Source organism: Lagenorhynchus albirostris, chromosome 8 (assembly GCF_949774975.1).
Source record: "Lagenorhynchus albirostris chromosome 8, mLagAlb1.1, whole genome shotgun sequence".
Lineage (NCBI taxonomy): Eukaryota > Metazoa > Chordata > Mammalia > Artiodactyla > Delphinidae > Lagenorhynchus > Lagenorhynchus albirostris.
In genome coordinates, this window is record NC_083102.1 from 51,597,678 (window position 1) to 51,612,500 (window position 14,823).

General features: G+C 41.1%; 1 protein-coding gene across 16 annotated transcripts in view; it reads left to right on the forward strand.

The window, feature by feature from the left end:
• The first annotated feature begins 2,484 nt into the window (after window positions 1–2,484).
• Window positions 2,485–14,823, forward strand: part of ADAM22 (ADAM metallopeptidase domain 22) — a 240,513-nt gene continuing 228,174 nt past the window's right edge. For 11 of the 16 annotated variants that reach the window (XM_060156988.1, XM_060156996.1, XM_060156999.1 and 8 more), the window contains exons 1-2: window positions 2,485–2,673; window positions 3,131–3,288. In XM_060156988.1, coding sequence (XP_060012971.1) covers window positions 2,589–2,673; window positions 3,131–3,288 — 243 coding nt within the window. In that variant the 5' untranslated portion in view covers window positions 2,485–2,588. The remainder of the gene's footprint in view (window positions 2,674–3,130; window positions 3,289–14,823) is intronic. The other 5 variants (XM_060156985.1, XM_060156993.1, XM_060156991.1 and 2 more) reach the window with 1 other exon arrangement.

The following is a 14,823-nucleotide window of genomic DNA, read 5'->3' on the forward strand; positions in this document are numbered from 1 at the left end:
TTTAGTTTCTCTCCAAACCTGTAACTCCTAACTCTTGGTGTGGCGGGGCTGGAGTGGAAGCTTCCCCCCAAACTGCTGCAGCCCCATGTTCATTGCAGCATATTCACACTATCCAAGATGTGGAAACAACTGAAATGTCCATCAACTAATGAATGGATAAAGGAATAGTGGTGTGTGTATATATATTGGGTTGGCCAAAAAGTTCGTTCAGTTGGGGAATACGTTGTTCAATAAAGTTCTTCATGAAAATGAAAAATGTGTCTTATTTCTACTTAAAACGGAACGAACTTTTTGGCCAAGCCCATATATGTATATATATATATATATATGTGTGTGTGTAGATACACACACACACACACACACACACACACAGAGGAATATTATTCAGCCATACGAAAGAAGGAAATCCTGCTACTTGTGGCAACATGGATGGACCTGAAGACATTATAAGTAAAATAAGTCAGAGAAAGACATACTGCATGATATCACTTATATGTGGAATAAAAAAAAAGTAAAACTTATAGAAATAGAGAGTAGAAACGTGGGTACCAGAGGCTGGGAATGGGGGAAACAGAGGTTGGTAAAAGCATGCCAACTTTCAGCTATAAGACGAATAATATCTGAGATCTAATGTAAAAAGTGGTGACTACAGTTGATAAAAACGGTATTAAAAAAAAACGGTATTAAATAGAGATTTGCTAAGCATAGAACTTAAATATTCTCATCAAAAAAAAGAGAAATATGTGAGGTGAGAAATGTGTTAATGAACTAGCTAGTGGGAATCAAATGAAAGAAGAAAAACAGCAAAATTCCCACAACTATGTAGATATATATATGAAATAGGAAAGATGTTGCCCGAAATGCACTACCTTCCAAGAGATTCAAAGGAGATTGTGTCCCTATAGGATGGGATGCTGTGTTTTGAAGTGCTACTGAGACAAGCTTATTCCCACTCCTCTGCCCCCATAACACATTGCTTGGGAAACTGTAGCTTAGTGCCAGAGGAATCTTCTCACTTACCTTGCCTCTTAGGAGGTCCATTCTGTCCCAGGGAGATGGAATGGTTTAAAGGCATGTATTTATTACATTTAAAAAACGTGCAAACCCTGTGAACCAAGCAATTTCTTGTTTTGGTATCTGCCTTAGAGAAATGCTCACAACACATGCGCAGGGAGGCATTGTTCGTAACAGCAAAATATTTAAATTTAAAAATTGTGGGGTATACTTAGAGAAGCAGAACAGTTACAAAACCTGTAAAATTAATTCTCCCAACTGAGAGAACTGGGGTAAGGATTTGGGTCCATAATGCAGGGAATGAAGGTAAAGGGCTTTTCCAGGCCCTTGGGTTCTAGTTTTATTTTACTGTAACTATTATGGAAACTTCTGCATCAAGGTCTAAAGTGTACTATTGAAATTTCGTAGTCCTTATTCAGGCTTCAGTTGCATGTCATATATAGAATTCCTAAGGGTCTCATTAGTTGAAGATTTGGGGGAAATTTTTTGAAGTGACAATAAGCTCAGTGAGATGTGGTTACTGAAATATGATAGATTTTTCTCTTAGGCAAGAATTTAGGATAACAGAAAAAAGAGTCCCTCTCTACTGTTTGCTTGGGAAACCATGTCTAAGTTGTATTTAATTCTGGATAACACAATTGGGCTGGGACACTGACACACCGGAGAGTATTTTCAAATCACCATGATGGTGCATGGACTTGAAACCATGTCAATAGAGGCAGGGACTAAAAAAAAAATTCTTCCGGGGAAGGAGGAAAACATCTCTGTACTGTACAAAACGGTATTCACTCAATATATCTGACAGCAGTTGCCTCATACCCGTGTCCTTCACTGTTGTGTCCCTTGCTCTTGTCAACTGCCATGCACATAGTAGGTGCTCAAACAATGTTTGTTGAATGATTAACTTACCATGTACTCTTGAGGGCATGATTGCCTGGTAATAATTTAAATTAACTACTAAATCTGCAGGAAACATTATTACAGTTCTTTGGGGACGCAGTGTCTGAATCCCGGCTCCCGCGTCGGCGCATTCGGGCATGCTTGGTGCCCGGAGGCCTTGCCAGCGATGACCTTTATTTCTTTCGACCTTTTCCGCCCTCCCATCTCCAGTTTGTAGATGACCCTGTGCTCACGAGGTCGCGACAGTCCGCGCCGTCCTGGAGATGAGCGGGAAGTGGAGAGAGAACTACATTTCCCAGCTGACTCTCGTGCGCGCGCCCCTGCCCGCGCACGGAGGAGAGTGCACCCGGCGCTCGCTCCCCGCCGAGCTCTCGTCGCCCGCCGGAACCTCTGCCAGGGGATGAGGTGGGTGGCGCTAGAAACCACTTAGCTACAGCCAACCGCCCAATGCAGCACTCGCTCGCTCCCCCCGCCAGCGGAAGCTCCCGCGGAGCACAATGCAGCACTGAGGCAGCGCCGCGGTGGAGGCTGCAGCGCCGCGGTCGCCGCAACACCGGCCGAGGCTGGGAGGGGGCGGCCCAGGCGAGCCGGGGCCGCGGGGCGCGGGATCCGGACGCGGCTGCCCGGGCATGAGGAGCTGAGCGTCTCGGGCGAGGAGGGCTGACGGCTGCACCATGCAGGCGGCGGCGGCTGTATCCGTGCCCTTCTTGCTGCTCTGCGCCCTGGGGACCTGTCCCCCGGCGGGCTGCGGCCGGGCAGGTAAGTTCGCCGCCCTCTGTGGCTCCAGGACGTACCATTTTCCGGGCATCTTTGCAGCCCTCAAGCGCATTTGTAAAGAGGCATCCCCATTTCCCGAGTGCGTAGGGAGATTTTTTTGTTTTTTTAGAAGGGTGGAGAGAAGTGAAGCAAAAATACGGTGCGGATGCATTAGAAGCTTTAGGTCAAATGCCTGTTTTTCTTCTGAAGTAAAAGAGGAATGCGGAGGATGGGAGAGGGGTGCTCTGCTTCTGGGCCCCGATCCTGGATGCTGTCAGATTAGCTGGTCCAAGGCTCTGCGTCTTGTGTCTCTGCATCCTTACCAGATGGGGTCCGGGAGGGAGGGGGAGGTGGGATCTTCATAAGGGAGACGTTGGACCGCAGGATGGACGATTGTGGGTCAGGGTCATTATTTTCGCCTTTTCTCCCCAATTCCTCCTTCCCCCTTTCCTGCCTGGAGGAGACGCCTCGTTGACGGAGCTGGAGAGGAGGGAAGAAAACCGGTTCCTGGAGCGCCAGAGCATCGTGCCACTCCGGCTCATCTACAGCTCGGGCGAAGACGAAACTGGGCACGACGCGCTCGATACGCGGGTGCGGGGCGACCCCGGCGGCGGGCAGGTGAGAGGCGTGGTGCTGGGGGTGGTCCTCCGCGCGGCCCGGCCCACCCCGACCCCGCGTTTGCTCTCCGTTGCCCTGGAGATGCAATGTCTTGGGTGAATCCAGTGCAATTCTAATGCGAGTCATGCGTGGCGCTCCCTGTGCAAAAAAGAAGAGAAAGGGGCAACAAACCCCAGAAGAGCCACAGGCCGGGGGCTTTGCTGGAGAGGAGTTTGTGCGGGTTGCCTCCAGTTGTGTGGCAACCTGAGCGAAGGGGCGGAGACCCTCTCACCTCTGCCAGGCAAAAGTCATGCATAGGCAAGAAGGGATATAATATTTGAGCAGGATTTGCATCATCATTATTGTTGTTGTGGTTGTTTTAATTTTCAGAGAGAAGACTTTATGTGATTTAAGCCAAGATTGGTACTGTAGGAAAATTGGAAAAACAAGCCTAGACATCCCTAACTAAACTCAAACCTTAAAATTAAGCTGAACTGCAAGGTTCTCAGCTCATTCAATTTGTGGACATCAGAGATGTACCCATTCACCTCCACCTTCCAGAAAAGGTGTCCGGCTCCCCCCTTTCTTCATTGGTAGCAGTCCTCTGGGTGTAATTAGGGCCCTGTTGCTTATTGGGCATTTATAAAGTATGTTTTTAAATAAAAATCTAACTGCCGTTTACCCATATTTAGGTCAATATCACACATCCACAGATATACTTGAAAATTATTTTGAATTTACTGGTTAATTTAAGTAAATATTTGGGGGCTATGTAAGCATTTTTTGTATTTACATGTATCAACCTGGCAACCAGTTCACCCACCTGTAAGTACATATTAAGGTAGAACTTGTTCATGTAGTTGAAAATTTTGCACACTTCACTGAAGCAAAGGCAGGCTGAACATTTTCACATGTATAAATATATTCTTAATATTCTAAGATGTATCTTGATGATGTGATACTCAGTAATTTATCTGTAAGTGTAAAATAAGTAAAAATAGAAAAATACTACTTAAATCTGTATTTGTAGCCAAGTACTTAGTTCTGTTAACATTTTAACATGATAGAAATTAATTTAAAGGGCTATAGTAATATCCATTAGTTACATTATTATAGTAGAAAATCTAATATGCCAAGCATTAATGAAGAATCCCATCATTTGAATTGTTTGGTAAATACCTATTTTATTTATTTTTTATTTGAATTTTATTTACTTATTTGAATTAATGTTTGAATTAACCTTTTCCGTTTTGACTTTTTTCCATAGTAAGACTGAAAAAGCAGAGGACACTGTCTTATTTTTCAATACATTAGAATTATTTCTGTAGAGGAATATTCTCATGCTCAGTTACAACTTTTGATTATAAAAAATTTCAAACACACACACAAAAGTAGACAGACTATTATAATGGACTCCCAGCTGCAACCATTAGCATCTCATAGCCAATCTCGTTTTATCTACATCCTACCTATTTTTTCTCCCTTTCTGTATTATTTTGAAGCAAATCATATCATTTCAGTTATAAAATTTCACTATGCACCTCTAAAAGATGAAGATTTTTTAGAAAATGTAACCATGATATTATCATAGCTAATATGTATTAAATATATAAATGTGTTAAATATATGTAAATATATAAAATATATAAATACTATATATATATTTAAGTTTGTTTGATCCGGGACCCAGATAATGTCTATAAACTGCAATTAGGTTTTTTTTTGATTTTAAAGTCTCTTTAATGCATGGTTTCCCCCTCCATTTCCTTGCTTTTTTCCATGCAATTTATTCGTTGAAGATGTGGGGTCTTTTATCCAGTAGAGTCTTTCACAATCTGAATTTTTACTGATATAGACAGTGCTTTAAAACAAGTCACAAGGAGTTTCTCAGAGAGGAAGAAAGTAGAGATGCAGAAAATGCTGCAGGGTTGCACCTCTAAACTCCGGAGTCTCTGTCTCATGCTGGTGATGTCTTTAGGTACCCTCTGCCCTTCTCTGTGTTGGTAAAGACCACCACTCTTGGACAGCAGGCAGTCAGTCCTCCTTTTTCTCCCCATTTCTGAAATACCACTTCTGTAGATTTTTTGCTTCCTAGGCCTCTCTACTTGGGGCAGAAGATACTTGGGGCCTGTGCAGCTTCTACTTCCTATAAGAATAAACCTCACTATTGAGAAGAATGACTCTGGCTTTTGGTGAGGTGTGAATGAATCGGTAGGATTTAGGTTAAACAGTGTGAGTAGATTATTCATTCAAGTCAGAAATGACAGTGAAGATCCTGTCTTATCATCAAAGTAATTATGACAAGCAATTATCTCACATGGTGAGGTATACATAGTGCATCTGGTTGGATGCCTGGATCACCTGGGAGCTGTAGCAGTTTACCATGCTCCTCAACTACAGTTAGTGATTACTGACTAGTAGGACTGAATCTGACAGTTAAGAGTTGTAAAGACTTAGTTGTCATAAGCCAACACTTCCTACAGTTAGGAAACTAAGGAGTGGTCCTGCAATTTGTCATTTCTTGTTTCGTTGAGAGCTGTCATTGAACCCCAAAACATAAGTTAATTCTGTATGGACCTTGTTATTTCTTTGGTGATTAAAATAGACATAATTTATACTCATAAATATGTTTAGCAACTTCCTTTCTACTTCAGAAATAAAATTAGGATGTTTTTCTATCAGCTCACAAAGGTATATACTGATTTGTTTATTTGTTTATTAAAAAGGCATTTATATACTTGAGCTCATACTGTGTACCAATTTTTTGCAAGACCCTGGGGATTAAGAGATAAAAGACCCAGTTCTAGCCTTTAAGGAATTTACAGACAGGTAGGAAGATGGATGAATGGATAGGCAATTACACTCTGTACTTGTGTGTGATTTTCTGGAGGTGATCACAGAGAGCTGTGGAAGAGAGAAGACAGTGCTTAACCCAGGTGAGCAGTCAGGGCTCTCAGAGAGAGGTGTTACCTGAGCTGTGTTTTGAGGGTGAGTAGGAAGTGGCCAAATTAAAGGGAAGGGGTGGGCATATCAAACAGAAGGGGCAGGAGGTACATGGGCATGTGACATCAAGACACATTTTAAACTGCAAATAGTTAGGATTTAAGGGACAGATGAAACAAAACAGGAAACCAGAAAATAGATGCTGCAGCACCTTCATGACTTGCTGAGGAATTTGGACTTGTCCTGAAAGCGATTCAAGGATTTCAGTAAGGAGAGTTACTGACCAGATTCATGTTGTCGTGGAATAACCCTAATTGTTAGAAATGAATAATCTTTTTGTTTTGCTGCATTGGGTCTTCGTTGTTGTGCGTGTGCTTTCTCTAGTTGCGGCAAGCGGGGGCTACTCTTCATTGCGGTGCATGGGCTTCTCATTGCGGTGGCTTCTTATTGCAGAGCACAGGCTATAGGCGTGTGGGCTTCAGTAGTTGTGGCACGCGGGCTCAGTAGTTGTGGCTCGCGGGCTCTAAAGCACAGGCTTAGTAGTTGTGGCGCGGGTGCTTAGTTGCTCCACGGCATGTGGGATCTTCCCAGACCAGGGATCGAACCCATGTCCCCTGAATTGGCAGGCAGATTCTTAACCACTGCGCTACCAGGGAAGTCCCAGAAATGAATTATCTTAATTTCAAAGGCTGAGTGAAAGTGGTTGTTCACTTTAATTCATTGTTAAATGCCAATTCACATACTCATTAAGCTTGTAAGTACTTAGTTACTAAGTATACTTAGCTGCTTAGTATAAATGAGTTAATATTTATAAAGCACTTAGAACAGTGCTGCATATTCTGTAAGCACTATATGAGTTTTTGTTAAATAACATTAACTCCCCCAGGCTGCTTGAGTACTGTTTAGAAATTTTATGACATTGCCTTAATGCAAAATGGTGCCCTAATTACCTGAATTTAACACATTCCCAGAAGTTACAAATTACTCGAATTTACATAAGTGGCATCTTAACAGTTGTAGAGATGGAAGAAATGTTATAAGTCATCTAATCTCATTCAAGAATCACTTCTCACCAGGTAAGATAGAGCCATTAACCTAGAACTGTGATGGTATAAGACACCTTAATTTTACTTTTAATGTGTCCTTACTTCAGTTTTCATCACTAAATGGAACTGCACAGTTATATTTTTGGAAAAAATTTTAATATTTTAGTTCTGTGGAAATACTGGCAGTTTGATTGGTGTGAAATAATCATTCTGTTTGTATGAGTCCATATTGTAAAAGATTTCTGTACTATCTGGCCAGTTACTTGAATGCATACTTTATTTTTATCCTGAATCAGATGATCAGCCCATACTGAAAGCTTATTGTGCCATGAAGGTCTAGAAATGGTAGTCAAAGAAATTATATTTGATTGTGGGTAACCTTGCTGTCCTTCGTCTGCCTAGTCTGAAGTAATTTCAGCCCTGTAAAATAGCACTCAGAGCTAGAATATTCAAAGTATTTCAGTAAAATAGCACTCAGAGCTAGAATATTCAAAGTATTTCAGTCTTCCTTTCCTCTGACTTGAAATGTTTTGTGCTGAAAAAATTGTATGTTGCAGATAATAGGATAAAATATATTTTTAATTGGACACCCATGTGGGCAAGACATCACCTACTGAGTCCTACTGTTGGTTTGATACTGATGATCACATAATTTCTGTTTCTAAGTGTGAGCACCTTAATGGTTACTCCTTCTTTGCTAGCCAGGCATGATAGTTTTACTGTAGCATCAGAGGTTATTTGGCGGTTTACTTTGCTGTGTGGTCACCCCATACATTTTCAATAATTTGTTTTGCAGCCAGTAATTTCTTCTCTCTACAAGTAGCAGAATTTCTTTTTGTCAGAAGTCTTTATTGCCGGTGAATAGAGGGGCTACTTATTTTTCTATCTCATTCCCTGGAAAGTGTTGTAAGCTTCTCAAGTAGTCAAGTGCCAAGAACATAGATCTACCATTTATTATAGTTTTAATAATCAGTAATGAATGGGGAAATGCAAGATGGTCGCAGGATGGCAAGCAATAGCTGTGCTCCATTCGTTTTTTTAAATAATTAATTAATTAATTAATTTTTGGCTGTGTTGGGTCTTCGTTGCCATGCACAGGCTTTTCTCTAGTTGCGGCGAGCAGGGGCTGCTCTTTGTTGCAGCGCGCGGGCTTCTCATAGTGGTGGCTTTTGTTGCAGAGCACGGGCTCTAGGCGGGGGGCTTCAGTAGTTGTGGCACGCAGGCTCAGTAGTTGTGGTTCACGGGCTCTAGAGCGCAGGCTCAGTAGTTGTTGTGCGTGGACTTAGTTGCTCTGCAGCATGTAGGATCTTCCTGGACCAGGGCTTGAACCCATGTCCCCTGCTTCGGCAGGCAGATTCTTAACCACTGTGCCACCAGGGAAGTGCCTGTGCTCTGTTCTTATGAATATAATTATCCATATGCCTAAGCATGGATGAGCTGTACTTAAAATTGGGTTGTTTCACTTGGGAGCATTGAGTCAGCTTAACCATAAGTTGTCTGCAGTACTGCTTCCCTGGCGGAAAAGGACTCCTAGGAATTACAGCTTTAGAAGTATTTTGCAAGGATAGCACAAACATCTTCTTTTTTTCCTTAATGTGCATTTGTTAAACCTAAGTAGCTCAATATTGATAAAGTTTGCCACCAATCAAAACTTTGTTCCACTGACATAAATAGGAAGGAGACATTTCCCAGCACATTTTTATTCTCCTGTTAACCTTCTCTTACAGTTAAATAGTTAAAGGAAAATAAAATTTAGAATTGTAGGAGTTTTCCTTACATCTTGCTTTTAGTCTATGAGATCCCAATTTGTATATATTTCTTTTGGGCATCTTTGAAATTCTGCCCAGTGGTTTTACCATGCATTCCGTGCACAGAAGAATCTTGTCTTTCATTGCTTCTTTACAACTACACATGGAAAACTATGAATGACTCTAAAAGCTTATGGGATGATACAAATTGTCCTTAAGTTTTATTTCTTTCCTCTTATTTCAAAGAATGCCAAGTGTTCTATAATTTTTAATGATTAAAGCCCCTTCTAAAAGTACATGGAGGGAGGTCTACTTTCTTGTCATATAGGGTTAGTAGTACTCTATAACTCCAGTGGGGCCCAGATATTGCCACATTTATCATTGAGGATTATGCATAAGCCCCAAAGGGAAAAAGGATGTTATTAAAAAGAGTGGGGGAGGGCAGAAGAAGAGGAAGAGACCTTGAGAATGGCAAGAAGGAGGAAGGAAAGAGAAAACCAGGAAAAGAGAAATACTTATAATAGTGTTGTCATGTTATAGTATACACTAAAATATTTAATAATATTTAATAAATGGTAACTCATGTGGTTACTTTTTATGTGCTGAACAGTTTTCTGAGTACTTTTGATCTGTACAGTCTCATTACATCCTCACAAGAATCATGTGACAGGTAATATTTAGCTGCAAAATCACAAAGCTGGTAGGTAGCAGAGAGGGTATTTGAACCCAGACACTTCAGCTCCACTGCACTGCCTATGTGCTGAAGCACCCGGCTAACCTGGCCTTAGCACAGGAGGTCACCAACATTTCCTTAGATATCTTTCAATGGCACTGGGGTAAAAGATGTCTTACATCTGTGCCATTGGAACTATATATTTCTTGCAGCACTTGAAAATGTTTTTAAAAGTTGTATAGTAGTGAAGAAACTTGCGGAACACAGTAGGAATGCTTCATTTCTACTACCTTGAGAATGAGAATGGAATATATAAAGATATTTAACATTTAAAAGGTTAGAAACACCTCTCAAAGGATGTATGTTTTGTTTTGGAACTGCATGTGAACATTGATTGTTATAATCTTCCTTCGTAAATCAAAGATTTCAGGATCCAGTTGTCAGTACCAAAATTATACATGCTCTTCTTCTGCTTTAAGTTTCATAAAGCAGAAACATGAAATGTTAAAAAGGAATCCGTGTTTGTGTATCCTTCTCCAAATGAAAAGATACAAAATATCTTTTGTGTCTTCATAGAACAAGTAGCTCTAGAGTCCCAGATGTCAAAGCATTCAGGTCAAAGACAGATGTAATAATAACCAAAATGATAGCTTCTGTGAACATCTAGCTGGATGTGTTTACTTTGGTAATAAAAGCATTAGAAAGCAAATATTGAGGGAAAGAGTTAAAAATAAGAATTAATATTTACTGAATACTTACCATGTGTTAGACACTGTGCTGAGTGATTTAAATGTGTTATCTCTCATTATGAGGTAGATATTATTATACCCATTTTATAGATGAGGAAACTGAGGCTTAAGGAAGCTAATTAACCAGCCCAAGGTCATACAACTGACAAGTAGTAGAATTGGGTTAAGAATTCTCAAAGAAAATGTTAGAGATCCACATAAAATAAGCCTCTTGTAATCTTTCTTATTTAACATGTGGTTACTGTGTCATCTATGTATTGGAACAGACCTAACATTTCTTTAAAACTCTTGGCCCTGCCCTAGTCTCCTCCCTCACTAGCTTCATTCAGGGGTGAATTGATGTCCTGTTTCACATTTGTTGTATGTCTTCATTTCTAGAAATGGGTATAATTTCTACCTCTACCTCAGATACTCTTTTAACCACATGGAAATATCTGAATCTTCTTCTAAATGGTAGCAGAGAACATCTGCACTCTGAATACTCGTTGGAGTTTAATCTGCCAGAAATTCACTTAACAGAAACTATTTATGGAGAATTATCATCTATTCCTCCATAGTGCATTCTGGGGTGGGAGTATTTTAAAAAGTCTCTCCAGGGGATTCCAGTTTGTACCCAGGGTCTAGGAGCTCTTTGTATTCTCAAGGTTTAAGATATTTTTTCTTAAATCTTCTTGGATTTCAGTTAGTCACAAGGGAGTTTGGTATCTGAATTGGTATCAGTTTTCTCAGTCACTTCCCTGACCTCTTCAATCACCTTCCAGGCTTTTCTAAAGGATATTTTGAAGGACATTGTAAGAAATATTCCTGAGAAACCAGTTACATTATTCATTGAAGTCTTGGAGAACATTACACATGGTGTCTCAGCATGACCAACAGGAGAGATCTATCTTGTAACTGTGTTTCCTTCCTTGACTTGGATGCCAAAAGTTTCAAGGCGAATTGTGTCCTCCTCCAAAGCGGAAGTCCCAGCATAAGTTTTCATAGCAGCTTCATTCCTAGCTCATTGTCCTGTTCTTTCTCATCATCCCTATTTCAATGCAAAAGTCATCTGAAATCTCTCTCGACTAGTGATAATTTATCAACCTGGGAAGTCATAACTGTGCACATTTTCAAGCGCACGTTAGACTAAATTAATATTAGGCTTAAAAAAAGTGATCTCAACAGGTTTCCTCTGTCCACTTTTCTAAAGTATTCCCATTCCACTCCCCTCCTTGTCACCATTAGTCTTTTTTCTTCCTAGCACTTGACATTCTTTTTTTTTTTTTTTTTTTGCGGTACTCGGGCCTCTCACTGCTGTGGCCTCTCCCGTTGCGGAGCACAGGCTCCGGATGCGCAGGCTCAACAGCCATGGCTCACCAGCCTAGCCGGTCCGCGGCATGTGGGATCCTCCCGGACGGGGCACAAACCCATGTCCCCTGCATCGGCAGGTGGACTCTCAACCACTGTGCCACCAGGGAAGCCCCTGACATTCTTTTTAACGATTGACTTGTTTATTGTCTTTCTTTCAGTATGCCATCACTGGATGGTAAACTACATGAGAATAGTGATCTTGTCTGTTCCGTCACCACACATCTCCACTGCCTAGAGCAGTGACTGGCACAGAGTTGGTGCTTAATAAATATTTATTGAATTAAAGAGTTTTCCGTCTCCCCTGGGTTCCTCATCTACTTAAAAATTTTATTTTATCTTGTAATTGTCCACATAAAACAAGCTGAAATCTTTTTTGGAATAAGGTTGGGCTCCATATGAATAAATGCATGAATAATTTTAGTCTTTTCAAATATTGAATTTACAACCCCTTTGATAATTACAATTATTTGACACAGAAACGGAGTTCAATATGCTGTATTTTTAAAAATATGAAAACATCATATAGAAAAACTGATTTTAAACTTCTAGGTGTCCTTTACTTTTTTTTTTGCGGTACGTGGGCTTTTCACTGTTGTGGCCTCTGCCTTTGCGGAGCACAGGCTCTGGACGCGCAGGCTCAGCGGCCATGGCTCACGGGCCTAGCCGCTCCGCGGCATGTGGGATCTTCCCGGACCGGGGCATGAACCTGTGTCCCCTGCATCGGCAGGCGGACTCTCAACCACTGCGCCACCAGGGAAGCCCGGTGTCCTTTACTTTTTGATTTTACCTTCTGGTTGCTTTTAAGACAGAAATCTGTTTTCCCTAGAGCAGAGTATTATATATAACTTGATTTTGAAGATAAAATTTAAAATGTTGTACCATGATTCAGAAATATCAGCAGTTCTAAAGCTAGACAGAGAAAGAGTAAGGAGCTTTAATCCTTCCCTCCTCCTGCTCCATCCTGTCTCACAATCTATTTGTTGTTTGTATTGAAACGATGTTTCAGAATCATATTCATCTGTAAGGGTAAATCAACATTTTTATTCTCCTTTTTAAAAATCAATTTTGTATGAGGAAATTTTAGCACTTAGCAGTAGTTGCCCTTTTGCTGCATTTTTTTTTTTTTGGTCCCAAGTAAGGAACATTAGATGACTCTTTGAAGATGGGAAATCGATGATACTTCCCTGAAGCTAGACCTCAAGAGCTCACATTTTGCAAGTCGTTTTAAAATTTTCTGCCCAAGGCAGTAGAACCGGTTGACAGTTTTCTTCGACCTCTTATTCTGTTTGGCACTGAATCATGCCTCTAACTGGTCAATTTCTATTCTTATGTTTTTTGTTTTTTTTTAATTTGCCTTTTAAGCAGGGTTCTTTGGGAGAAATTGCCTTCATTTCCTCCTCTAGTGAGGTGAGGATTTTGGGGTCAGGCTGGGACACACCAGTTGCTACTCCTGGTCAGAGCTCAAGCTTTGCTCTCAGTGGTTTCTCTTTCTTTGGATTAGATAGCAAGATGCTGCACAGAGAGCTGCCACTTCATAGACCTGGTGTCCGTGAATTCCCTGGTGGATTTTGAATGCCTTTGGACTATCCTGTCAGGAGTCTGGCCTGGAACCTAGCTGTGGATCCTTAGCAGTCAAGGTTATGCGGGTAGTATTAACCTAGGGTAGGCTGGAGTCGTAGCAGTTTGCAGAAGCGTAATCTTGGGTCATCAGGCCATGGGGCAGGAGCAGGCTATGGGTAAAAGGGTAGTGGAAGGCAAGGCTCAGGGAAGTAAAAAAAAAAAAATCAGGTCTAGAGAGGGTCCACTGGGTCCACTATGCCAGCTCATTCCAGTATCCTCCTGGCTCAACTAGAGAGAGTAACGTGAAAAATTCTGAGAAACTTTCTGAGTTTTTGATCTCAGCCCATTGAGGTTTCAGGGGTTGGCTCCACTCTTGACTCAGGTCTTAACTGTGTGTGTTTTAGCCAGACTCGCTCTAATGGCCCTTGGGATTGTTTCCACGCCCTCAGGAGCTTTAAGTGTTTGGTTCAGAGGGAGGGACCACTTTCTCCTCCTTCTGCCCCCCTACTCCTGTCCCCCTCCCTCTTCCTCCACTTCATTCTCTTCTCCTCCTTCCTATTCTTCTTCTTCTTTATTCCTTATTTTCCCTCCTTCCTTCCTCCCCCAAGATCATATTCTTCACTGGTCTTGTCTAAGGCTCTGCAGGCTAGTGGGAGGGGGCTTTCAGGGGCCCGCTCTTTTCCCCACTAACGTAGTTCAGACTGCAGACTGTGCCTGCCCTGGATCAGGAGATGACACTTACTTAAAGATTGATTTCCTAACTCATGTGACAGCTGATGCTCTGAAAAATCACACTTAGTTTGTGCAAAATGGGCAACAAGCTCATTTTACATGGCATGTGGTACGTGTTTAAAAAAAATGTATGTTAATAATGGAAGAGTGTTTGTAAGTGGGAGTTTGGAAAATTTGTTCTTATTGAGATGGATAATTTTGGTGTCAGTCTCCATTTGCTATAAATAGTGGGTTATTTTCAAGATTAGTTTGGTATCACCTGCAGTTTAGCAATAGTTAGGAGTACTTTGATGTGCTTTTCAAGAAAACTTTAGGGAAGTGTTTAAGAAGAAGAATGGGAACTTTTTTTTACAGATACATTAACAAATTTACCATTGTGTTAAGTAATCAAGCCATCATTTCTTAGAAAGAGTTTTATTGACTATGATAGAAACTTAAACATCTTTGAAGGTAATGGAAGTTTTGATGCAGGACAGGAAAATTGTTCTTATGTTTTACAAAAGTATACAGCTTGTTTAGCTATAAATAGCACACTGCTTTTTTTCAAACTGATTTCCTCATAAAAGTACCTGAAAGCTTGGACAGATATTGATTGATAAGAAGGTGGGCAAAATTCAAGTTGTGTTCATTGCTATCACCAAAGGTGAAGCCATTTCTGACTGGATGAGTGACTAGAGACGAGGCTATTTCACCATGGTGTGTAGCAACTTTTGTTGGTCCTCAGCATCCTCCAGGATAAAAAGAGGTGCTGAGAT